Consider the following 27,500-nt stretch of genomic DNA (forward strand, 5'->3'; position numbering starts at 1 on the left):
TGATAAAAAAAATAATTAAAATAATAGTAGTAGAAGCAATACTGATAATGATGATATCAATAATGATAATAACAGTGATAATAATAATAACAATAATAATAATAATAATAATAATAATGATAGTAATAACAATAATAGTTATCAAAATAATTATAACAATATTAATATCAGTAATAGGCCTACTATTAAAAATGATGATGATGATTATAACAATGATAATGACAATTTTAATAATGGGGATAGTAAAATACAACCTTGATAATAATGATAATAATGATAATAACAATAATAGTAGTAGTTGTAGTAATAGTAATAATAGTAATAATAATATTAATACTAATAATAATGATAATAATAATAACAATAGTAGTAGTAGTAGTAGTAGTAATAATAATAATAATAATAATAATAATAATAATAATAATAATAATAATAATAATAACAATAATCTGACACTCATATTGACCTCAAATATTACTTCAAACCAACATTCAGAAACGGCCGCATAGGTCCACGACACCTGAAAAATCCTTCCGTCACTCAAAAAGGAGTTGAAGGAGTTTGAACAGCCCTGCGGTCCCTTGCGGCGCCGGACTTCCTTGTGGGGGGAATTGTGAGCCATAATAACGGGCGTGTGTGAACCGCAGGTCGCCCGTGCTCGCTCAACAGGTGCGGTTTCTCGCTCAGGACCTGCGCTCAAATGAAATCCTGAAGGTTAATGAAAATACGTTTGGAAAATATTTTGGTTGGGTTTTCTAGATGTTTAAGATTAAATTAGGTGTGGTTTGGTTTGTTTGAGGGTTAGAATGTATGAGAATTTTATTTCGTTCGACGCGTCTCTTCTTATGCTAGATGCTCGTTTGAGGTTTGTTGACAATATGGCAGAATGGTGTTAGTTTATGTGTCATTACGCTATTTACAATGTAAGTAGAGGTCGAACGATGCTTCGTGTCGTATTCGTAACTTAACCTGAGTTATATGGTGGCTGACACATGCATTTAGAGTGATAATTGTGGCTGTGGTAGTGTCAAGAAGGGAAATATGCGATTTTCATACGGATGGCAGGGAATCGGGTTGAGTCAGTGAACTTTCTTGGAAGAAAAATTGGCTTTCTTGTTTGAGCTTTGCGACCATTTTCTATCGTGTGAAGGGTCCTTATCTGGACGCCCACAGATACCAGGCATATGATGGTTTCCTAAGTATAAAGCATGGAAGAATGGCTGTCCTGTAAGTAGCTGTGGTGAGTAAATCAGTTGATCAGGCTGTCAAAAAGAGGTCACTCGTTTTTTGCATTTTGGAATAAATTTGATGATGATTGTATTATTTTGATTATACAGTTTCTAGAAGTCTTATTCTTGTAAATGTGTATTTGCATTATGATAGACTTATATAGGTATGTCATAATTGATTAAAGTGAAGGATAAGTGCAATAGAGTTTAAATCATTAATCTGTGTGTGTGTTTATGCTTGAAAAACTTCACATGTTAAAGTTGATTAATGCTAAACCTTTAACATCAAGTGGTAATATTTAATTAATGAAGACAAGTTTACTAGTATGCTAGTTTTCACTATGCAGTCATCATCTTCCCCTTTCTTATTTTTAGTGAAAAGTCTTTTACCTTTTGCATTTCTTAGGTAAAGTTTGAGTCGAAACCACATCATGTGCTTCTTGCAGACATAGGTTAATGATGTTTATATTTGTGGACTTTGACAAGTAATAACAGGCTCACCTTTAATTTAAGCAGATGAGTTTTAGATCCAGTATTTATTTTGGTAAATTTTCAAAATAATGCTGCATTACTAAATACCACAAAAGTGGCATCGATGGATTCCTCTCTACCTATACTGTTCATATATAATGGAGATAATGCGCGCTTCTACCCCTTGACCTCACAATATAGGTCCCCTTTTTTTAAGGCACTTCATGCTACCTCGTCCTACTTCAGGGCATATATCGTTTGCTAAATCTTAACCCAATTATCTACCTAACTTTGCCTAGTTTTGAATTAAGCCTAAACCAAGGGGGGGCTTTGCCCCCTCCTAGACCCTCCTATTTAGGGGACTTTGTGCAACATACCTTGTGCAAAATACCAAGAAAACCATCATTCTCGCCCTGAAATTTAAACATGGCAAGCGACAAGCTGTGGACTGGAAACCCCTAACGAATTACCTGCATGTGCTGTTATGTTCTCACGATAGATGGCGCAATATTCCCCATTGTTTACAGTATAATTATAGAGTGCCCTTTATTGAGTGGTTGCATCATTATCGGTCCTAGTTTCCTATCCTGAGGAATATATGAAGTCTCAGTTGCTATCATCATGGCGCAGTGTGACGGTTATTCGTAGTGGGTGTTAGCATTTTCATCTACAGAACTAATTATGTATCATAAGTATCATAAAGTGCCCCGAATAGGGGAGGTCCACAGGAGAGCGTAGCCCACTCTTGGCAAAGGCTGACTTCAAAACTAGGCAAAGTGAGGTAGGTAATTGGGTTAAGATTTGGCATACAAAATATGCCCGGAATTTAAATTTTACCCAGTAATTTCCCTGATCTCCTTCATGCCCTCCCCTACTATCAGGACCCAGATTGTGGGGTCCAGGCGTGGAAGCACGCATTATCTCCACTATATATGAACAGTAGTGGTAGAGAGGAATCCATTGATACCACTTTTGTTGTATTTAGTTATGCAGCATTATTCAGAAAATTTACCTTTTTTCCACTTAATTTTTTTTATGGGGAAATGTTTTAAAGGGATCCTCAGTTGGTTTTATAATGGACATATTTTTTGTAATTATATTGGGTGTGTTCTATCCACATCTATTGAAACTTGCTCTGATCTGTGATATAAGGCATACAATCTTGAGTCTAACCTGATAGTGGTGCATTGTCAAGCAATTGTTGGAACCTCTACAATATGCCCTCTGACAAAGGACAACAGACATTTGCTATGTATATTCTAGCTTGGCCTTATTCTTACCATGAATCTTTATAAGCTGTATCATACTAGAAAAGGGATAGAGGTATGTATGCTCTTGCTTGATTGCTAACCTGATCAGGATGGCTCTGAAATATAATTTTTTTTTTTCTCTTAATCACATTGGCTGTGTTCTTACCAAATTCCCTTAAAACTTACTGTGATGAAAGACTCATAGTCATAAGTAAAAGTTGATAGTGGCATAGTGTCAGTTGATTACCCCTTCTACTGTGCTGCACACTCTGACAAAGGCTAAGAAACCTCTTGGAAGATAAAGCTTTGCTTGGGTCCTTATTTACAAGCTCCATCTTACCTGGATATGGCTAAAGTTATAAAACAGTGGAGGATCGTTTGACTTTATTAGAACTCTTATATGTAGCTTTCAACAGATTCTTAAATTATATTCACATGTATCAAATATATATTTTTAAGGTAAGAATAAAAAATTACACTTTTGAATATGAAAACTTGCCCATAAGAGATGATTACTTATAAAGTATTAAAGAAACAGAAAATAAACTCTTTGCTTTGGTTGATGATTGATAATATTACAGAAATGACCTTGAAATTTAATTTATGTTGAAATGTTGAAGAAATATATATATATTTTTTAATATTGGTAAATATTCAGAATAAGACCAATTAAATATTGAGAAATAAATGTCCATAAAGTCCTCCCGCATGTATTTTTACACAGCTTTAGCTTGAATTCATTCCTTAAGTGAGGATAAATTGCCATGGAAGTCACCAAGTTCAATCTTGCCAGAATATAATTGGTGCAGGAATGTTTTCTTTTGATGAAGAGATGTTAAGTGTGGAGGCTGCAGCATCTCTGGACTTGCCCAAATTATTGTATTTTGTGTATTTTTATGACCAATACTTTTAGTTTTTTTATGACCAATACCTTTAGTTTTTATTGTTTTGCTTTTTTATCTTCACACAGTCCTTTCCTGATCATTTATTACATTATTTTTTAGCTTTTTATAGCCAAAGAAGATTTTAACAATAGGTTTAAAGGTTGCTATTAAGTGAGAGGGAATGGGTAGTGCAAGCACTTTACCATAAAAAGTCATAGTACACAGCCCATATGGGACCTGAATCAGCCCTGGTTATAGCTGCAGTAAACAGGTCTGCAAATGACTGAGTTAGCCAGACTAGTTACTATACCAGACATATGTATACTTACTTGTTTAGTTTTGTTTGAGATAGCAAACAAGTGATTTTTTTTTTCTAAAAGTTCTTAAGAATAGAAATGATAGTAATGATAATAATGTAAGGTAGTGAATTGTATTCCTTTGTAAAGGCTAGAAATATACATTTAGGTATAGTCTGATGATATTTCACTAATTTCTTTTTCTTTCTGTATCACTTCTAAGAACGTTTGAAGATATCTTAACCCACTTACGACGGGGGCATTCCAGCCTTGAATGTCCCAATGCCGGGGCGTTCGAATTATTAGGCCTAAATCAAATTAAAGGCACTGGCACATACTGCCGCCGGCCAATGGGTGGGCTTTTGAATGCGCGGTACAGTACTGTACCACCCGTCCAGAGAGGGTTAATATCCTCAGGAAAATATATTGATATCCTGTATCCTCTTGATTTCCTCAGATATTTGAGGATACAGAAACACACAATAATAGTTGCTTCATATAGCTATATTTTGAAGAACCTACAAGATGTGATATTGTGTATAGCATCGCATTATATGAAAATAACCATGCTGGTGCCTCTGATCTATGGTTATCTTGTGTTGTTGTTTTTTTGTTTCATTTAAGTCATCCCTCTTTGTTTCATAATTTATGAAGCTGATTTTATGGTAATATATGAAAGAAAGGGATATAATTTTATTTATTATTATTATTTTTTTTTTGACACAGGTTAATGGGAATGAGATGTAGTTTAAAAATTTCACTCATTATTATTTTTTTCTAGGAAACAATAGATATCCGGATACGCATGGTTATCTATCTCATTTTCTGAATTGTTTGAGAAAAAGGGACCATAGTATATATTTTGCCACTGCTAAGTGGTGGGGAGTCTACTCCCAGAACCCCTCTCATCTGCATTCTTGGCAGGCTTAGTATGCTTTGACAAGACAGAACATGTGAGCTTTTTTCAGTGTTATCATTTATATATTTACCCCTTTTGATGAGAATAGGTATTATGGTATTTGATACCAAATATTGATCTATACTTTATACAACAAGGATCAATACTTGTAATCATTGGTTGAGACTTATGAAGAATACAGTTGTCAGTAGTTTATTGCAAGTTTAGTGTTTCAGAAACACAAAGATGTTTTGAAGATGAAACTTATATTTGTACAAGAGATACATTTTTATTCTAATTTTCCCTTTTTTTAATGGAAATAGCAGAATGTAATAGGATTGTTATTTATATTCATGATGTTTTAGATCTTTTTCTTTTATAAATAGATTCCAAGTTTAATTTAAGAGTCATTATTAGTTTTTATTGGTAGAATTGTTAGTGGGGGACAAATAATCTTTAACATTTGTGATATATATGATTTATTTTTCCTTGATTACACTACTATAAAGTTTTCACACCTGGTACAGTATTTATTCAGGAGTCATAATTAGAAGAAGGAAATGCCATCATGATTTTCATGTTTTCCCCATTATTAATACTCTAACATTTTATGTAAAATTTTAATTCCTCTTCTTACTGGCCTAGAACTTGGTATCAGAGAAGGGAAATCAGTAATGTGCATTTCCTGCCTCCACAGACTAATACTAAGAATTGCTTGCTATCAGTGAATACCTCCAGATAACAGAGTGAGAACATTTGAGATAACCTGGGGGTCTCATTGATGGCATTAATACTTTTAGATGACAGTGTAAATACAAGGTTGGTGATGTGCATATATATTAACAATTGGTTGTGATATGTAAGTTAAACTTAATGTGTGAATAGGCTACATGTACACACACACAAACATACACAAACACACACGCACACACACAAACACACACACACAAACTCACACATAAACTCACACACAAACACACACAAACACACACAAACACACACAAACACACACAAAACACACACAAACACACACACACACACACACACACACACACACACACACACACACACACACACACACACACACACACACACACACACACACACACACACACACACACACACACACACACACACACACACACACACACACACACACTCATATATATATAAAATGTTTTATATTTTTACTTTTTAATGTAAGGTGCAGTTGCAATAGACAAACTATTTGGAGTCTCAGGAAGATATCACATAGAGTGCTGGATGTTATTTTCTAGAGGCCATACCATGTCTGTAGACTTTTTTTTATCACTTATGTCAATTACTGAACTAGAGTTTTATTTACTGTTATTCATTGAAAAGAAGATATACATGTAATTTGTAAAGGAAGAATCTTTATGTATTTCATTAACTTTGTGAGATATCAGATGTAGAATTGAAAATATGTGCCCTGATGTATCCCCCAATAAGGTATCACCAATATATGGAAAGTAGCATGCAATATAGGTTTTCATAAGTTTGTTTATTTTGTGCTTGGTTTTATGGAGATGAATAGTCTTGTTTAACAGTTTTTATGACTCTTATAGTAGCTATGTCAAAGATTGTGAAATTCAGCAATGTGGAATATTTGTTGTTAATCATTAAAGTATAAAAGATTGTTACATTTGCAGGATGAGCCCAGTATTCAAATCATACAGTTGACATGCAGCTGCTGCTTCAAAATGCATGAACTTTTTACGCAAGTTCTGTCGCACAAGGATCTCTCAAAGGTGAGTTTTTGATATTTTAGGTTATCATTACTTATTATTTTATTTATTGTTCTTTTTTTTATTATTGTCATTCATTTTTGTTTTCCTTTGCACTTCATATGATTATATGTTTTGATCAAGAGTTATTATCAAGAAGTCAAGAAGATCCCAAGACATCATAATTAGATTACATTGTGAAGTTATATGATTTATATTTAATATTCATTGTTTTCTCCTTTAATCGACCAAGTTTTACCTCTTACCTGATCCTTAGGCTGGTGACTTATTCAACGTATCCGATCATGTGATTGTGAACGACCTAACTGACGTGATCAATAAGATCCGGGAGATAGCTAGCTTGCCTGAATACACACGCAATGACAATGACCAAAGCGTTGTGGAGATATGCATCACCCGGGTCACTTCTGCCATCAGGTACGTCAAGGTTTTATGTTCGTGGTTTTGAACATAAGTTTGCTGGAAAGTTTTACTTGATGTATTTACTTGTATTTTTTTTATTTTTTTTTTAGATATTAACCTAGGTATTACTGTAATAAGGATAGGGTTTTAGAGAGTTTTAGTGTGCTTTTGATATAAATTGTAATTTGCAATGTAGAGTTGATCCTCATATGATCTTTTGCAATTTTAGTAAATTATATTTGTTTTATTTTCTACAGGGAAACAGGCAGCATTGAGCAGCATGCAGAAGCCCTTGTGGCTCTCTTGCAGACCTGCCTCAATCATAACCTCCGTCCCTCGAGCCGCGATAGTGACCCGCCTCATGCTAAGATTGCTTCTGATGTTGTGTCTTGCATATTCCTGGTAAGTGGATGAGTGCTATTCACCATTTTGCTTTAAGTCCTAAAAATCTTCAGTAGTGATATTGTACTTTTTTCTCCACATTATGCTGGTTTGTTATACTGCAAATAATTGGTAAGTGGAATTATCATTAGACATAAAAAAAGGGAACCCAGTTGCATATTAAAGCCCAGTTGACTGTTGTTTGGTTAATCTGCCTTGATAAGGAATGAGTACTGTGAAATACAGGTATTCCCAAAGACATGAAATTAACCCTCTCTCGATGGGCCCGTTCGCAGGGTGCCGGCATACGGCGTCGATCATTTCATTGATTTAAGCCTATACGTTCAAGAGCCCCGGTATTGCAACTTGCAAGGCTGGAATGCCCCCAGCATGAATGGGTTAAAGTCAATCTGTAATCATATGGATATGAATTTATGATCTCATTGATGGAACGTATATTTGCCTAATGCTGCTCCCACCTATAAAATGACAAGTGCACACAGCTTCCTGGTGAGAAACTTCTTCCAGCACAAGGCCGCACTGAGCCTCTTGGAGTGATTTTTACCAACCTTCAGGGTGATAAGAGGATAATTTTTTATTTTTTTTTATTTTTTGACATCAAATAAAACGTGTGTATATACATGCAACTACAGTGTGTATATACAAACGTAACTATGTAGAACATGTTTATACAGGGGAGAGACCATGGCATGATAAAACGTCATCTGTCGTGAGGGTAATATGATGTGATATGGTGTCATCCCGCATGAATAGGTTAAGGACCTTCTTGTTTGACAAGTTTTATTTGCCCATGGCAGCAAATCAGTTGAAGAGTATATTTATCATATGTGAGAGATATAGGACAAACAAAAATGGTCAATGGATTCCCCTTAACACTCCTGTGTTAAGAGGATGTTAACCCTGTGGCTGCAGTATTTTTAAATAAGTTTATACAGCCTTGTGTCGATATTATCATATATGGCCTGGCCCATCCACGTCTAGGCCTATTGCTTGCCTTGACAGCAAATGATGCCATTCGTGACCAATGTGTTTAAATGTAATTTTGCAAACTCTCTGGTGCCAGGGATCCTTGTATTATCCGTCATGTGGAGGTGGCCAGCTTATTCACCTTATTATTCTGTTTTGATTTCATAAGGAGTGATTAACTTATAAGAGAAAGGAGGAAGTCTTTTTTTTGAAGAAAGGAAAATAAAAACTAGAATCTACCTCAAAATCTTGAAAATTCCTTCCTATTCTCAGAATATATATATGTTTGTGTGTGTGTGTGTGTGTGTATGTATGTGTATGTGTATGTGTATGTGTATGTGTATGTGTATGTGTATGTGTATGTGTGTGTGTGTGTGTGTGTATGTATGTGTGTATGTGTGTATGTGTATATGTGTGTGTTTGCGTGTGTGTGTGTGTGAGTATATGTGTGTGTAAATGTATGTGTGTGTGAGAGAGAGAGAGAGAGGGAGAGCAAGAGCGAGAGAGAGAGTGTGAGAAATCTTCAGCTAAAATTTCAGATTCCATTCTGTTTGTTAAAGGAGGAAGGTAGGTAGGATATTAATAAAAAAAATCATGTAAACTCCTTTTCTTGAGAAATGTCAAAGATGGTGTAAAAAAATAATGTAAACTCCTTTTCTTGAGAAATATTGAAGATGGTATGGAAAATTTCAAATAATGTTATATTGTTAATTGTACATGTATATACTGAATTGTTCTTGTTTTTCTCTGTGCCTCATGGAAATAGCCATTTACTAGTACGAAAGACAGGAAACTTATAGTAAGTATTTGATTTGTAAGGTCAGTGAAAATGTATGTTTAGACTAAGCAGTTCCAAGTACCATATGCCAGCTATTGTTAACAGTAAAACTCTTTTGAGTGCTTTATTTTTGTTCCAGAGATACCTTTCAGTTTTTGTTCAATCTACAATGATATACAACACCATGTTTTATATCAGTGGTTCTTAACCTGTTAGATGTGAGTAATTTCCAAGGGATGCAAGCCAATGGGAAAAAGTAGGGAAGTCCTCTAATTATTTGTAATTCTCTTTACAAGTAGGTCATCTAAGTCCAGAAATTTAAACTTCTTTAAATATCTAAATATTTCAGCTTTAATTCCAATGAGCATTTGTATGATAGGTAGTTATGACTTGAAGGAATAAATATCTGCTTTACTGTATTCCAGTGTGGTGACAAGGTTAAGAATCACTCTTTAGACAATATACTTTCTCAGATATGACTATGAGTTGGTTCAGTTGATTAGTTTGGTAATCACATACTGGACAAAGGAATTCTTTTCATGTTTTAAGAGTTACTTTGATGAATTATAAAAATGTATGGCAAATATATTAAAGTTAGCCATGTAGGACAGTGTCGCTAGCATTTATAGTTTATTGAGTGCCTGCTTATGATGTAACATGATACAAGCCCTTGTGTGAATCTGTGTTGTTCTGTATAACCAAAACCAACTCTGAAGTGATTTGTTTATAAAGTTTGTGTATCAAATGGTGTGAATTATCCAATGATCATCATTTAAACTTTAGCTTTGGAAATAGAAAATGAACTAACAAAAAAACTCTATTTGGTACATGGTACATGATATTTTGCAAATTGTGAAAAGAAACAAGTTAAGAGGTTGTATTTTTGAACACTATTATTCAAAATTAACAACCCTTCCATTAACCAAAAACCTATCAGAAACCTGCACTATATTCTGCCTGCAGTGTTAGTTGTCAGAACCATAGAGAGGACCAAAACTGACAACAAACACAATTTTTTACAGAACTACCACAAGCGGGAAGTGATGGCTCTGGCTCTCCCCGTGGCGGTCAAGTTCCTGCATAAAGGCAACAAGGAACTGAGTCGCAACATGAGCTCTTACCTCTCCCTGGCAGCTATCGAGGCAGCTGATCTTCTAGCCATGCACATTCAACCTATCATAGACTCTGTTATCTCAGGTAAGTCAGTTTTATGAATTAAAGGAGGGTTGTTAAAGTAGGTTTGCTTGTCATTATCATCATCAAATAATCTTGTTACCTTACAAGAGTAATTTGTTATATCTCGGTTTCATTTTTATATTTAAGTAAGAGAAAATGGATAGAACATTTTTGTAGATAATGCATTAAAAAAAGCATGATTTAGGAAACAATATGGCCTATGAAACACTATAGAAGGTAGTTTATGATTATCTTTTTTTTACATTTTGTTCTGCAAATCTTATGACAAGGAAGATTCACAGATACAAATACAAATTCTTTGGTATTGCATAATCTGTTTTTCATGTCAGACCAACAGGACACCTTCCTTTTCCATATTTTAAATTAAAATCAATAGCATATATACATCATATGTACATATCAAGAAAAGGTCTAAAAGGGAAAATAGTTAAATAACTTTGTCAGATGTTTTAGTAACTGCTAATTAATCATGAGAATGAACATTGTAATTTGCATAATTTACCTATTAGTAATCATCTGTAGCTTTGATCAACAACACAGCATTTAACACTTTCGCCCATTGCTCTTTTTTCAGGCAACTACTCCCTTTCTCGAGTTCTGCCCCAGATATATGCTGTCAAGAAGGAACCTATCCATGACCATGTTATGACCCTGGTGTCCCTTCTGCCACAGTGTGATACCAATGAAAAGCTTGGACTTCTCATGTTATTTTCCCTTGTTGCCAAGAACAGACCTGCGGTAAATATGTGCATTTTTTTGTAGCTGTTAATTTTTTTTTTTCTCATTACTTTTTTTTAGGATTTATCCTTTTGAATTTATGCTTGAAAATATTAGATTATATCAAAATTATTGAATAAGCTAGATTTACATAATTAATGCCACTGGTCTTGCTAAGTGGGAATCAGTTTGATTTTGTTTTGATGTTTATCTCCTTATCATTGTTCTTTGATGCTATATATATTTAAAACATATTATTCATGAGGTTTTGAGTGCAAATTCCTGAGAAGAGAAATTATATTTGTTATTGATTAAATCTGTTTTCAATCCAATAGCTGCTGGAACCATCCTTACCACAACTTGTTGAGTGTCTCAGCATAAGTGGTACTTCTATGGCCACGCTACAGATATTTGTGGAGTTGTGCTCGTGGCGGCCAGGCCCTTTCACGGAACATGTGACCAGGTTAAAGAGCATAATTGAACAGCAGCCTCATTGCTTAGCACTAGCTCTGCAGGTGGGTGGTGTGCCAGTCAATCTGAGATCACAATACATTTAGCATTATTTCATGTGCACAATTTTAGTTTCTGGTTCACAACTTCTCTGACTTCTGACTTTTGACTTCATTTATTTTGTAATTTCTGATTTTGTTATTGTTATTATTTAAGAGTTCCCAGTTGCATATGTTTTAGTTGAAAAGATCAACATATAATATTTTTTTCACAACTGATTTCCGTTTTTACAACCACGTTCTTAAATGTTTTCATTCCACAAGTAGCAGTAGATGTTTGGCAACAGTTTTTATTTGATTTTCACTTTCTCTTTAGTTTGTTTTATGTGTTCATGAATACAGGTAATGGCAGCTGTGGGCAGACTCAGCAAAGAGAAGGGCAAGAGCGCTCTTGACTATATAGCTCAGCAGCTCCCAAAAGTTGACTCTGCAAATTTGGGAGTTGGTGAGTAGACTTGTTTCATGTTATCAGAAATGGGTGATGTTTGAGTGATTAACCCCCAAAGCCCAAGCAGGAAGGGTTTACTTCTGGGTTTTAAGAAATTAGATTAAGTTCATTTGTTAACTACTTTTAAGAGCATTTATTTTATATCTTTTCTTGTCAAAAGTTATCTTATCTTAGAAAGAAAGAAAGACAAAGATATGCTGAACACCTAAAGACTTCATATCTTTGTGAAATGTTTTCTCTTTTAACTCAGAAGTATGTTTACTTTTTTCAATTTTGATTCTTAACCCGTTGCAGATGGGGGATAGATTTGCTTACACAGGCTCCAGGATGAGTTTTATTTCTGATCGAGGCAGCTTCTGCAACATAATTTGATTTTTCCCACTCCCTTTTAGTCACTCATTGTAGAGCTAGATCCATCTTTGTGTTTTGTTTTTTTGTGTGTTTTACTGTTTTTAGAAATTTATATCTGTCATATCACAGGTTCCATCAATTCTGCAGTTGACTAAAATTGTAGTTCAGGGTCCATATCAACTCATTTTTTTTTCTTTATAGTCAATATGATAGAAGTATTGCTGTTTTAGGGGGGAACAAAAAGCAACTTTATTTTATCGTATTTCTGTGCTGTCACGAACGAACACGAAACTTATAACCAACCAAAATGAAGAGGTAGGGAAGAGGAAGGAAACTTGTGCTTTTGACAATGAGTGCCACAGTGAAAGGCATCCCTACTGGCACAGTGGCACATTGTAGGCATTGGGCATGGTGTGAGTCACCTTCCTCCTCTCGTTCTGCCTGCACATCTTTCATCTGCGGTACTTTAGAGCAAGAGGTCGGGAACTTGCTATGTGCCATCACTCTATAGAGATAGTGCTTGCTAGAGACCGTAGATGGGTGCCATTCAAGGCTCTCTCTCCTGCTGGTGCTAGGAGAAAGTGGTGCCATCTAGGTTTTGTAAGTGAGTTGAAAACCATTTTGCTTAGTATTACGGCAGTTATAATAATTATGACTGCAATTGTCAACTTCACTCACTCATTACTTATAGTACAATAAAATAACATAGTGATCCAAAATCCCCGAACGCCATGACGCCCATTGTCAGGCAAGAGGTCCTGCGTCATGTATGACGAAAAAACACGTCATCCGTCGTTAACGGGTTAATGCAAACATTTTTTTAAATTCTTTCTTTCTTAAGATTTTTTTTTTTTTTGTTCAAGTTTTAATTCATCACCATTCTTCAGATATAAACATTAATTCTTAAAATGGAAAGATTTTTTTAGAGGTTAAAAAATATTGTAGATGGTGTATTTTGCGTGTTTGTGTTTTTTCTCTATTTGTTAACCTGAAAGTAATTCTTCATTTGTATTTTTCAAAATTTGAGCATGCCATCTTAAAAGGAAACCATTTTCCTATAGAACTGAGAATGACCTCTATGTTTTATTAGATTTGATTTATATGCTATAATTTTGTTTTTTTTCTCATTATATATGATAATGTAAAGTCACATTTCCCCAACTCAAGAGTTAAATATTCATTTGAACATATCAAATTTTCTTTTTTCCAAAAGATCTAATAATACCCTTCTCTTTTCAGTACTGAGGGAAGTGCAGGTGTTGTGTAGTCAGTACCCAGCTCTTTTGGTGGAGTCAGAATCCCTACTCACTGCTGTCAACAAATGCATGGACCGTGCCAATGTGTCTGCGCGGGTGTATATCCAGCAGCTAAATAATGAGTACAATGAAATTAGGTGAGAGAACTTTACTTTTTTCTAGATTTGGTTTTTGAATTCTGCAGACCTGCTCTTCAATGATGATTTATAACTGAATACGCTAACTAAAATGGACTATCTCTCTTTCAGAAATACTAACGTTAACCATACACCTGGAGGTGTAACAATAGTGCGTGTGGGTGGAGGGGGTGGTAATAGAACAGATACTGTGGTTGGGTCTAGTCGCACAGACATCAGCTTGCCCTCACGTGATCTTGCCATCTTTCAACCGCACACTTCAAACAGTTCCAATGTGGGGAAGTTTGGCCACAAGTATCAGAAGCATAGTGATACCTCGCGCAGCACTGGGCGTTTGGTTACAGCTTCAAACAGATCCATGCCCAGGCTGAATGCTTGTGAGTACAACTTTTTGATCTTTGAAATAGTACCAATGACCATTGTATGTGACTCAGAATTTTTTTTAAAGAATCACATTTTTCATACTGTCAGCAGTGGGTTTACTGATATCAGGAAGGAAAATAAGAATTGACTGTAATAGATAATGATAGCATCTAAACTGAAAGATGAGTTAGGATTGTGAGTTTATGAAGATTTTCTGGAAATGATTGTCAAAGTTTTGTTAAAGTGATTTTGAAGGATACATGCATATCTTTATTTATTCTTGTTTATATATATACTGTGAAAAGTTTTAATCTTCTTTTACAGTACCACAGAGCACTGGCCGTCTAGGTTCCTCTACAATACAGCTTGACAAATCCATGACACGTATCAGTTCTTCTCATGGCTTGCATATGAATAGGTCAATAACCGTCCTAGCACCGCCTTCCCGTCTGTTTTCTGGTCATTTGGGGCCAAGCTCTGGCCATCTCCCAGGGTCAGCCATGGGCCACCACATGGGAGGTTCTCAGGTTGGGGGGTCGCAGATAGGGGGGTCACGCTTAGTATCGAGTCCACCACCACCAGCTGGAGTTCCTATGTCCACAGTCTCACCATTGCCTGGTGAGTAAAAGGTTCCATTAAGGAAATGCTTTCTTTTTTTTTTCTTCTTTTTTTTTTTTTTTTTGGTTATGTGGCTTTCATAAATTGGAAGCCATGAATTGATATATGTATTTTTCTCTCTCTTCAGGTAAACTTCTCATTATATCAAAGGCATCGTGTTCTGTAACCATAAGAGGAAGAGAAATATGCAGTATGCGGTCTCTTATTTTTAGCTTATTTAAAAAAATGAAATAATTCCTTTCACTATTATTTCCTACTTGCCAGGCACAGTAAGCCCAGCGAAAAGCATGAGTTCCTCACTGGCAACACTGAGGGAAGGAACTGGAGAGCTTGGGGCATCTTCAGGTGTTCTAGGATCCCACCAATCCCAGGCCACCTTGCTGCCACCCGATGTGTCCCAAAGCACAGCGGTCACACACACAGGGCATCATACACTCTCTCTCCCACTGCACTTGTCCTCGAGAGAGCTTGGTAAGTGTGCAGTTTTTCCTAGTTTGTTTAGAGTGAGTTTGAAGGAGGAGCTAAAGCTTGCTTGGGAACATGATTGGAAAATATGAGAAATGATCTTGTCATCAGTGAGAGCATTTGTAGTATGGTGTAAATGTCTTTTAGAATCAGTGGTGTCTACTGATTTGTATTATCAAGTTTCAGTTCAAATATGAAATGCTTACATATATGTGTAATGTGGCTACTTAGGTCAGCAAAAATGGTCAGACATTTATTGTATGGGAGTGTTAAATGTGTTAAGTTCTGCAGCTTCAGCTAGTAATAATTGTTAGAGAAGTTTGTAATGAGTATTTATGTTGTTGTTATACATGTGCTTTTGCTGTTCCTGGGCTTTATTTGCTTTTGGTTTGGAGCTGTGCCAGCTGATGAATGCTTCGCTTAATTCCCCTCAACAGCCCCCTCAACTTCACCAGCCCCGGTGTCCAGTGTCGGGAGTGTTGTCTCTCACCTCCGACACTCCCAGTCCCCACTCTCTTTACCCCCTTCCACAGCCTCCATCTCGCCCGCCCCTACCACTGCAACCACTACACTACACTCTCCCACTGGTAAATATGTTGTATGATAAAATGACTTCAGTATTGTGTATTTTTTCTAATGTACTTTTGCGTAAAATTGTTTCAGCTGGACAGGATACTGTAGCTGCAGCAGTGATATATATGCTACTAATAGATAAACTTAGATTCTTACTGTGTAAGGGTTTAATTATTGTATTTCTTTTCTCTCATAGTGAGTTGTGTTACGACCAGTCATGCAGTGGCTACAAGGTCCAATACCACATTAACACACATCACTCATGATCCTCACACTACAACAACAAATGCATGTACACAGGTAGGTCATAATATATTTGAATGTTTGTTTCAATAATTTTTTTAGGAGAAATTAATTATTAACCCATTGCAGACGGAGATAAATTTGCTTGCCCAGCCTCCAGGATAGGTTTTATTTTAGAGAGAGACCACTTGAAGCAATATAATTTGAATCATCCCAATCTCTTTCAGTCATTCATTGTAAAACTAGAGCGGTTTTTGTGTTTTATTTTTGTGTGTGTTTTATTGAGTTTAGAGACTTATTTGTGCCATATGACAGGCTCTATCAGTGCTGCAGTTGACTAAAATTGTAGTATATTATCCATATTAGCTCATTATTTTCTTTATACTCAATGTGATAGAAGTATTGCTGTTTTATGGGAGGACAAAAGGCAACTTTATTTTTTCATATTTTTGTGCTGCCATGAACGAATACGAAACATATAACCCCCTACAATAAAGATAACAAGAAGAGGTAGGGAAGAGGAATGAAACCTATGCTTGTGACTGTGAGTGCCACAGTGAAAGGCATCCATATTGGCACAGGAGCACATTTTAGACACTGGGTATGGATTGAGTCACCTTCCTCTTCTCGTTCTGCCTACACATCCTTCATCGGCGGTACTTTAGAGCAGGGGTTCATCAACTTAGTGTGTGCCATCGCTCTATAGAGACAGTGCTTGCTAGAGACCGTGGATGGGTGCCATTCAAGGCTCTCTCTCCTGCTGGTGCTAGGAAAAAGTGGTGCCATCTAGGTTTTGGACGTTAAGCTAGCACAATATTATGGTAATTATAGTAATTATGACTGCAGTAGCCATCATCACTCATTCCTTTTTCATAGCACAATAAATTAGCATAGTATTCCAAAATCCCCGAACGTCATGTACGTCATGACGCCTGTCGTCTGGCCAAAGCTCTTACGTCATGTATGTCATGACACCCGTACGCAATGGGTTAAAAGCTAAAAGAGGTAGATCTTTTTGTGTCTAGGTTGATATTATCATCAGATAAGGAGCAGCAAACTTGGAATTATTTGGAATATTATTAGATAATGAGATAATGTTTGTAATGGATGTTTATATATATTTTTTAAAACAGAGAATCAGTGTCTTTGAGCCATTTGCAATGCGTGACACAGTCCAACACTTCTGTGAAAAACACCTTGATAAAATCAAGGCTTACATGCAGAAGGTTTTTGTAAAACTTCCTTTACCAATACGCTGTGGTATAGAAGGTAATTTCTTTTGTCTTTCTTTGGAATATTGCTCTGACTTCAGTATGAAATTTAATACTTTTGTAATTTTCGTGTCCTATTTTCCTTTGTTGGCAATGGAGCACAAAATTTGAAGCAAAACTTTTATTTATATGTAATATTTGACTATGCAATATGCCAAACATTCTTTTTGCTGTGCTTTCAGAACTGTAGTTCTTAAAATCATTAGCACAGTTTCTTTCATCTGTATGTATTTTTTCTTGACAGAGAGAAAGAACAAGAAACATGCCAAGCTTTACTTTGCTTGTCAGGGGAAAGGGGAACACTGCCTCTACAGCAAACATTTCTTCACCATGAAAACTCGAAATCCAAGGATTTGGATACACCTCATGTTCCTTGCACTTCAGGTAAACAAGCAGAATTATCAGTAGAGAAAATAGAATATTATATTTTTATTTGTTGAGGAATGGAGTTTATATTTACTTTTATATTAATATGGGGCTTTTAAAATTTTACCTGTACAATTTGATAATTGTGCTTTGCTATGGACATAGAATTTAAGTTAAAGGTAGAAATTATAGGGTGAAAGGGAATAAGAAAAAAATGACAAATTAGATGTGATAAAAGAACAACAACATATAAAAACGTAATGAAAAACACTGAGATGGCTTTTTTCCTGACATGCATTTTTCACAGGCAAGGTCATCTGTGGCTCTGAGCACTCGGGAAACACAAGTGAGCAGTCTCAAGAATTGCTGGGATATCCTCAAATGTGACACTAAGACGTTTGTAACTTTGGTAACCTCAGCATTCCCTTCAGCAAAGGTAAGTAATTATTTCTTAGAATCTCTTCTTTACTTTTTCTTTTTGCGTTGTCATCTTTCTCTATATGTAGTTTAATACTATAAATTTGTGTGCATTCCAGTGTTAGTATTTTAGTACACAATAGTTTAGGCATCCTAAATTTAACAATTTGCATGATTTTGATTCTTTCTGTAACTATCATGATCATAACTACTGAGTAATTGTGGCTTAAAAATATTGATATATGTTTTATGAGATATATATATATGTTGTTTTAAGTTGATGTCAACTGACATTTTTTCAGGATATGGATATGCTGTTACATGAGTTGCGAAATGCGAGGTTCTTTGATGTGTTCGAGTATAATGGTGTTGAACAACAGTGGGGTTGCTTCCTCTGTAACCATCCTGACCGGGCTCGGGGTTTTGTTGACGTAAGCGATGCATTCTACTTTGTGAGGGTTGAGATATCCTCAGTCTTACTTTTGTTTTTCAGTTGTTAGATATTTTGAAATAGATTTCAGAGGTTACCTTTGATAGATTTTAAGTTGATTCAGTACAGATAATAATACCCCTGATCATTTAAGCATTTTTTCATTTGAATGATATTCATATATTTATGCTGATGATACAGAATAACAATGTAGGAGTTGGAAAATATGTGCAAAGAAGATGACCTTCACTTCAAAATTTTATAGTCGTTCTGTTCTGAAATATAGTTCGCATTTGAATGGTGTTCATGCATGACAATTGAGTCCCCAAATACCCGTCTCTTTAGGAGGACACTCCAGTGATAGAAGGACAACTCAAGGAGAAGAAGAGCAAGTGGAAAATTTTCCGCAGGTGGCGAACCAGGTACTTCACTCTCTCAGGGGCTCATCTGTCCTATAGGGGGGCTGGCACGGTAAGTTGACCACTTTTTTTTTCAAAGGATTTTTTCATTTACTGTGTTGTGTTTTGTCAGAATCACTGCTTTTTTAAAAAATGTGATAATGTGTATATTTATTTACATTTTTGTTTTGTTCTTCACTTATGATACATTTGTACATGTACTGAAAAAGTGATGATTGTCTTTTGGGTCAGAATTGAACTATTTTTGGAAATATTCAGGTAAAGATTCAAAAAGGAGGAAAGTATTCCCATCATTTTTTTTCCTGGCTCACCTTTTTCCCTTCCATCCCTATTCGCTTATTGTGTAACATCTATTTTCATCCATTTATGGACAGGAACAGGACAAGGTGGAAGAAAAGGGAGGAATTGACGTGCACCAGATACGCAGCGTGAAGGTGAACAGAGGCGGCAGTAGACACATTCCCAAAGCATTTGAAATATTCACAGATAACAAGTCATTTGTTCTTAAGGCTAAGGTAAGCCTGCTTTATTGGCATTAGAGGATATATATATATATATATATATATATATATATATATATATATATATATATATATATATATATATATATATGTATATGTATATGTATATGTATATGTATATGTATATGTATATATGTATGTATGTATATGTATGTATGTATATGTATGTATATGTATATATATATGTACATATATGTATATATGTATATATATATATATATATATATATATATATATATATAATATATATATATATATATATATATATATATATATATATATAATAATATATATATAATGATAATTATAATTATTATTATTGTTGTTATTATTATTGTTATTATTATTATTATTATTATTATCATTATTATCATTATCATTATCATTATCATTGGTCTTACTCTTATTATTTATTTGTTTATAATTTTTTTTTAAGTAAGTTTTAAGACGTCTTAGAATTAATGGTTTAAGTAAGTATAATTGTAAGTCAGTATGTTGGTTTGATATTTTTATTCTTCCCTTTGCACATTTTGAAAGGTCTTAACCCTTTCCCGACGGGGCACTCGCTACGCGAAGACCCCAATGCCGGGCGATTGCAATATTGCATTAAAATCGTCATACTGGCTTGACGCCCCGGCATCGGGAGTTTGGCTGTGTCACACGGGTGTGACGCACCGTCGTCATAGGGTTAAGAGGCAACATACCTAATTTGAAGGATAAGTTGATAGTGTATGAACAAAGGCAGGAAGATATAGATTTTAAAAGGGACACCTTTCCCCGAACAGGATTCCAGCAATGCAGAGGAATGGGTACGATGTCTATCCATTGTTGTTGCCCATTCGCACTCACGTGAAGAGCAGACCCACGGGGCTCCTAAAACTACCACATCCATTCCTCGCAGCTTCATGTATGGACACCACTCCTCGACTATGCGCACAGCTGTTTAGAGACGGCCAATCATTAATTTCGGAGGGCAGCTTGTTATTATTATTAATTTTTTAATTCTTTCTCTTGTATGTAGAACCCTCTTGAGGGTATAAAACATTATCTATTGCTTTTTTTTTATCTGTATTGCCTCAGAAATGATATGCTCTATTGAATTGATAGAAGAAAATTTTTAGAATGACCAATTCTTATCCGTGCCTTTCTTTACTTAATTCTCTTAATGAAAGCTTTTTTATTTTTGTAGATGTGTAATGGCAATTTTACTGGAAGATATTTAAATGATATGAATGATGAAAACCATTTTCCTTTACTTATTCCTTCCTCCCCACCCACACTGACTGTCTTTCGTAGAATTTTCTCGTTGTTTTGTGTAGTTCAGAGAAAAGGGGTCAGGCCGAACTGCACCTTTTCTGCCTTGTGTTTTAACCTTCTTCTTTTAATGTAGCTGAGTGCTGCATGAGCCGAGTCTAATATACCCTCTTGAAATCCCTTGCTTCAGGTCATTAAATTTGTGTAGTTGTCTTGAATAGAATTTCCCTTTAGTTTTGTATTTGATTATTTTTTTCTTTTTCTCTTCTTATATTCTTTCATATGACATTTTAGAAGCAGTGGTTTAAGAATAAGTCTTGATTGTACTTAAATATGGGGAAGATGTACCACACTGCTGGGAATGAAAGTCAGGGAATGGTTTGCTTGAGGATCAATATTTAAAAGATTAGTCTACGTTTGAGGATGTTGATAAAAGAAATAACCTGTTTTGATCTCAAGGTTTTGTCCTGCCTTCGATGTCAAGGACGACTTCACTTAGGTTTTTTTCTTTTACGCATGAATATCCGTAATTCAATTGGCCTTGTTCTTGACTCCAAAGAGTGATTGACCAAGAGGCACCACTTCAACTACTTAAACTGAACACAATATTGGGTGCAATATTCGTCTTAGTCATGTTCTCTCAAGTGTTTGTGTTGGACGGAAAGCAATTCTTTTTACTATATACTATATATACTTACTTAAAGCCACATTTTAAACAAGCCTTGTGGTCTTGTTGGCAATAGTCATGGTGTGGGAATTTGCTTCTTGTATCCAGTCTCCTGTAAAGTTATCATAACTCTGGAGAAGTATTGACAATCACCCTTTTAAGAAGCAAAAAAAGAATCATAGATCCTTAGTCCATCCAATCAAAATGTAAGCAAATACTCAGGAAAGAAGTTCATTCACATTGTATTTCTCTGTCTCTTCCTCTGTTATCCAACCTCTTTCACTATTCCTGTGTGTCTTCCTCAGTCCCTCTTCCTGACCATCTTCTCTTCTCTCTTCTTCACACCAAACCTGTCCTACTGTCCTTCTCACCCTCCCTATTGCTATCCCTCTCCCTGTTCCTCTACCTTTCCTTCTCTTTCACTATCACATTTACCCTCACCCTTATGTCTCTTACTCCTTTATACTCTTTTGTGCCTCTGTCTCTTCCCCTATCTTGCCCTCGCTCTTACCTTTACCCACATCCTCACCCTCACCTTTACCATCAATCTTACCCTTACCCTTATCTTGATCATCTCCATCTCCCTTTCTGTCTCCTTTCCTCCTTGTCTCCCTTCTTCCATCCCCCCTTTCCACTCTCTTTTTCTCCCTCTTCCTTAGTGTAATGTCTTTGTATCATCAGATTGTTAATAGGGCTTACACTAAAGCTGGTTTGTATACTCATTATTGCAATGTACAGGTATACATTGTAAGTATATGATGGCTGTGATGCTAGTAGCCCTAGTATTTTGAGAGTTAGATAGATTACAGAACACTAGTAGATTGCTTTTACAAGGGACAGGATCTTCAGATTAGACTTTAAGTTGCAGATTGTACCATAAACTAAGGCTTTTATCTTGTAAGCTGTCAAGGAAGGGGATAATTTTGAGACAATCATTAGTGTATTTTCTTTCAATAGTAATGATGGATAAATAAATCATAGATATATTATTTGGGGAAATTTAGATTTGGGATTGTATTGAGCATTTTTTGTAAACTAGAATGGTAATTTTGCTTATTTTCCAAATATTTTTTTTTTTTTACTTTTTCATGGATAAGTTGTTATAAAGATTTACAAAACATTATTTACATACCATTTGCCCTTGTCCAAAAGAGTATGGTAATTTAGACACCCAGAATATTGGATAAGTGTGTGGAATTTTTACAATATAAATTGAAACTTTAACAAATCTTATTTTTAAGAACAGAAGTAGAGATTACAGGAAAAAGACAAAAATAGTTAAAAAGTTCAGGCAAAGAACTGAAGCATTATGTGACATATATCAAGAAGATATGAAATATATTGTTTTGTATGCAGATGTAACTTTATTTATGTTGACTGATCAAGAGATTTTTCATAGAAAGATGAAACTTAAAGCTAGAATTACTTATAATGTACTTATCTTACATCACTTGAAGTCATTTTATAGCCAGTAATCATGCTGATGCTTAACCGTGCAATCCAGTTTATGCAGTGTTTACTATGTACTATTGCTTCTCAATGAAAAGGTAATGTTAGTATTTGTATAGGCTTACTTTTAGATTGAGAAGGTTCATTGTGTGGAGGTTTGTCTGTTCAATATTAGTTTTTCTTAATGAAGAGTAATTTAGAATTTGAAGTAAATTGATAGTCTGTTTATTTAGAACTTGGTGAAACAGATGAGTAAAACATGAAGGAAGGCATAATTGTATATTTTGATAGTTTCAGATCAGTTCATTAATACATGTGTATATGCAAGTATACACAAATGCGCACACTCAGCACACAAACAAGCCTACACAAACATTCACAGCCACTCACAGTAGCACTTACATAACACACAAGTACTCACACATATGTACAAACACACACACACACACACACAAACACTCTGATTCCTTGTAAATGATTTAGTTAAACTTTAATGGCAGCTGATTCTGGAACATGAAAACCTCACAGAGAACCTATCTCAGGAAGGAATGAATTAGCAAAAGACAAAAGCGCATAAGGATTAAGGAATCTTCTTAAAAATTACAAGGCAGCAAACGACAGCCACTCCATTTTCTCAGTCTTGTCTTCTTATTTTCCTTTTGGAAAGACATTTTGTTTGCATGTAAAGGAAAATTATTTTTGTTTCCTTTATCTAATGGTTTCAGACTAGCAGGCTCTAGGATGTACATATTCAGAATCTTTGGAAAGCAGGGTTTAAAGATATTGGATATTCTTGATACGATGATTATATGACCCATATGAATACTCCCTACTTTTATTTTCTTAGAAATATTATTTTATTTAGCAAATACCTTTGTATATTTTTTTTTTCTTTTGATGCTGTACAGAGTTGATGAAACTCAGGTACCTGCTGATATGTGTTCCTTGTTTGTAAAACATTTGGTCACAAGATAGTGCAGTAGCTGGTATGGATGATAATGCTGAAATGTTCAAATATTTGTAGAAAGCATATGTGACTACTTTTTTTTTAATGCGAATTGTTAAATGTATCTTTTTGGCTTGTAACTTATATAGAAATGTTGATATTTCTTGGCATATTTTATGGTTAGATGTTGCTCTTTGTAGTGAGATGCAATTAGAAAACAGTACTGTTGCTTGACCTTCCTGTGATTTATTTACAGAGAGGATTAAGTAAACCCCAACAAATGTTTATTAAATTTATTTTTGGCATATTGGCAGAGGTGGCAAGATCTTTTCAGGGTAGAGGGGGAGAATAGTCAAGACATTGACGATGTGAAAGTAGGAGAAAAATTGTAAGTGGTAATTCCGTAAGGTTTTTGTATTGAGTAATGCAATGTTTTGTTTGTTCTCTCAAGACCTGTAAGGGTGTGTCTTACCAAGCCGTCAGAGAAGCTACTTTGTGAAATGCCGAGCGTATGCGTCTATGTGTTTGTTTAGTTCTTTTTACGAGTGTGTTCGTGTACAACTTTTATGTTTGTATATATTAAGAGGGTTTGATGTATATTTGATTTCCTCCCCTTGTGCACTCTGTAAATATATTAAACTTTATAACTGTCTTCCAAATCTTGAAATGGACCAATAAGTATAGTTTTTTTTGTGTTACTGTGTGTTTGGCATTAGGTAGTTGATCCTCCTTGTTTGACTTTTGGAAATATGTGCCTCAAGAATGTAAGAGTTTTTGTAGAAGTGTATGCGAGTACATGTACATGTATGTACGCCTATGTGTACGTGCATGTACTAGTGTGTGTCATGTGGCTATGATTTCCAGTAAGTACCAAAGAATGCAGATAGATTATTTGGCTGTCCAGAAAATTACAACTGCCTGATGAATGAATAAATGTTGGTCCCAAAACACCAGTGGTTCAAGAGGATTCATGAGAATGTTATATATGAACAGTTCGATGGGCAGTATTTGTGTAGGGAAGCCACAACTGCAAGCCTTATTGTGGGATATGCATGTAATTAGATATTGGCAGTGCTGTTTTGAAAAATTTAGAGATTTAGAGATGTAGTTTTGCCAGATGTTACCATGTGTATGATCAAAAGTATATTTCTATGTACATGTGGTGGATTCAAATTATTTCAGGTAAACTTTTGTACTTGGCTTGTTAAAACTGTTTTAACAAATTGAATGCTTTAATTTTTTACTCTTGATGAAATATTTATTAGAATATAAAATTCCTGTATGGGTGGAGAGCCATTGTTTTTTTTTATTCTATGCTCACCATTTAGTGATTTGAAATGAGAATCAAATTAATAAGAATTTAGACAGAATGTATACCAATTATTTTTTATGCTTATTGAATCTCTGGTTATCCTTTGAACTCCAGCAAGGTATAATGGTGTTCAGGTACATTACATATTCAAATGAATGTTAAGTGTTGGATTATATACCGAAAGACGCATAACATTCATTTCAATATCGAGCTTCTTTTCACGCATTTGTTGACGGGGAAAAGACTCACTTGTTTTGATTACAAAACCCTGCTGGATGGAGAAGTTAATAGTTGACTGAACTGTTGTTTAGGCTTTGAAGTTGTGGATGAACTAACCAGTGACTAACTTCAGGGCCTAACCTGAAGTTTAGTGCTGTTAGTAAAACAAACCAAACAAAAAACAAAAAAAAAACATAAATACCTTATGTCACATTCCTGTGTGATGCTCCTCTGTACCCGGGAAGGAATTAAAGCTTAAGATGAGTTCCAGTGGTTTCATTTGCTTTATCCTGAGTTCAAGATGCATAATGGGATTGATGGGTAGGATAGGATACCGTCTGGGTGTGAACTGTGATATCCAAGGATAGATCTGCTTCTATGATATTGTTTTGTTGTGTGTTTCTTGTCATTTCGCCAACGCGCATCGCAAGTGACGTCATCCTGTAATGTGTGATGCCGACGAAAGTTTTTTTTTCCGCATATCTACCATGTGAATGTAATAATATATATACATATTGAAACACAAACACACACACACACACACACACACACACACACACACACACACACACACACACACACACACACACACACACACACACACACACACACACACACTCACACACACTAACAATACTGACCTGTTATCATGGTGGTATCCTCAATTTTTTCCTCTTTCTTTTTTTTACTTGGCTGAATTGCCCACATTCATGCGAGGATATTGGCGGAAGGTCAAGAATGTCAAGAGGATTCTTGTCAATTTGGAAAAAAAATTATCTTCGTAATTTTGCAACTGAACGCGCTCAAGATTTCTGATGTAATGGCAGAACAAACTGCCTAAGAGATAATAAAATCATAATCCGCGAGTGTAAAAAAAGGAAAAAAAAAAAACAAAACAATTGTCTTCATCAAACACCAGTTTCCAGTCGGGAATTTAAGGTCATAGGTCAGTCAGAGCCTATAATAGATTGGTAATATAAGGATTTATGTAGATAACAAATGTGAAGAAAATAACCGTAATAAATATAAGAACCATGGGAGAGAGGATAATGCGTTAAATATAACAAAAGCACACGTGTGTGAGATAACAAAAATAGGAAAGGAAAGATAGAGAAGGAAAGGAAAGATAGAAGAACAATGTCAGATCGATACATGACAGAGTGAATGTGAGAGGAGAAGAGAAGAAGGGACACGAAGTAGATAATGTAAGGCCAATATATACGGTTGTAGTTCACAAGCAGCTGAGATACCAGATTTTGAGGAATCTCCGTTAGTCCGTCTTTGCTTTTTTCACCTAAAACCTGTGTTATTTCTCTATGATAATATCTCTTGATAATTCTTTTTTTTATTTTATTTTATATATCTGACCAGGATATCATGTTCTCAAATTACTCTTATTAACATTTCATTGTGTTTTAAATAGACGAATGTATATTTGATTTTACGTCTTTATTTAGAAAAAAAAAAACTAGACGCTCATAAAATATTTTTACGCAAATACTGAAACTCGGAACAACCAAAAGGAAGAAATGAAATGTGTCTTGGGGGAAGTTGCAAGCCCCGCAAAAAGGTTTGTACTGTAAATATGTGTATTTACATAATCTCAAGGATCTGTCGTGAATGTTTCTAGCCCATTTTTATTTTGAAAAAAACAAACAAACAACAACTAGGGACAGACAACACTCAATGATGGATATTTGTTGACTGTCCCAATGATTTTACTTGATCAAACAGCGGGAAGATATGCTGTCTTGGCACAAGTGGACAGAAAATAATACTCAGTCAGAAATAAATACTTTGTGCTATTATACAAAATTAACCCTGCTGGTTATCCTTCTGCTCACTTTCAAAGAGGTAGAAAAAATACTAATGAAATACGTCGACTCTTACTTTCATAATGCAACCTATTCAGTATACACGTTTCCCAAAGGATAGAAAAAATACATAAAAGACGAGAAATCTTCCCACCTCAGAACTCAGTCCCTTTCCCTCGCCTTAATTAATGAGATC

General features: G+C 35.1%; 1 protein-coding gene across 9 annotated transcripts; it reads left to right on the plus strand.

The window, feature by feature from the left end:
- The first annotated feature begins 862 nt into the window (after positions 1 to 862).
- On the plus strand, positions 863 to 25,756 carry melt (ventricular zone expressed PH domain-containing protein melted). 9 transcript variants are annotated; one of them, XM_043012540.2, is made up of 21 exons: positions 863 to 923; positions 6,699 to 6,797; positions 7,051 to 7,211; positions 7,454 to 7,598; positions 10,365 to 10,539; positions 11,114 to 11,277; positions 11,592 to 11,771; positions 12,108 to 12,210; positions 13,804 to 13,957; positions 14,069 to 14,334; positions 14,645 to 14,938; positions 15,203 to 15,409; positions 15,841 to 15,990; positions 16,173 to 16,276; positions 17,353 to 17,488; positions 17,735 to 17,874; positions 18,164 to 18,292; positions 18,576 to 18,704; positions 19,049 to 19,174; positions 19,497 to 19,637; positions 20,429 to 25,756. In XM_043012540.2, exons 1-21 carry the CDS (start codon positions 900 to 902, stop codon positions 20,588 to 20,590), a joined length of 3,189 nt encoding a protein of 1,062 aa, XP_042868474.2. In that variant the 5' UTR covers positions 863 to 899; the 3' UTR covers positions 20,591 to 25,756. The 9 variants fall into 9 exon arrangements, with proteins under 9 accessions (XP_042868474.2, XP_086395441.1, XP_042868478.2 ...); XM_086539315.1 differs by having other exon boundaries at positions 19,503 to 19,637; XM_043012543.2 differs by lacking the exon at positions 863 to 923 and adding an exon at positions 1,189 to 1,240.
- Positions 25,757 to 27,500: the final 1,744 nt, after the last annotated feature.

The sequence above is a fragment of the Penaeus japonicus genome, unplaced genomic scaffold, assembly GCF_977035675.1.
Source record: "Penaeus japonicus unplaced genomic scaffold, GWHDUDI00000001_assembly GWHDUDI00000001, whole genome shotgun sequence".
NCBI lineage: Eukaryota > Metazoa > Arthropoda > Malacostraca > Decapoda > Penaeidae > Penaeus > Penaeus japonicus.

Bases quoted from the DNA above. Each gene is read 5' to 3' on its own strand.
- melt (XM_043012540.2), top strand. From the start codon at position 900: ATGTGTCATTACGCTATTTACAAT. The intron at 7,212-7,453 runs GTACGTCAAGGT...TATTTTCTACAG, and splicing joins CGGGTCACTTCTGCCATCAG to GGAAACAGGCAGCATTGAGC. The intron at 11,772-12,107 runs GTGGGTGGTGTG...TCATGAATACAG, and splicing joins GCTTAGCACTAGCTCTGCAG to GTAATGGCAGCTGTGGGCAG.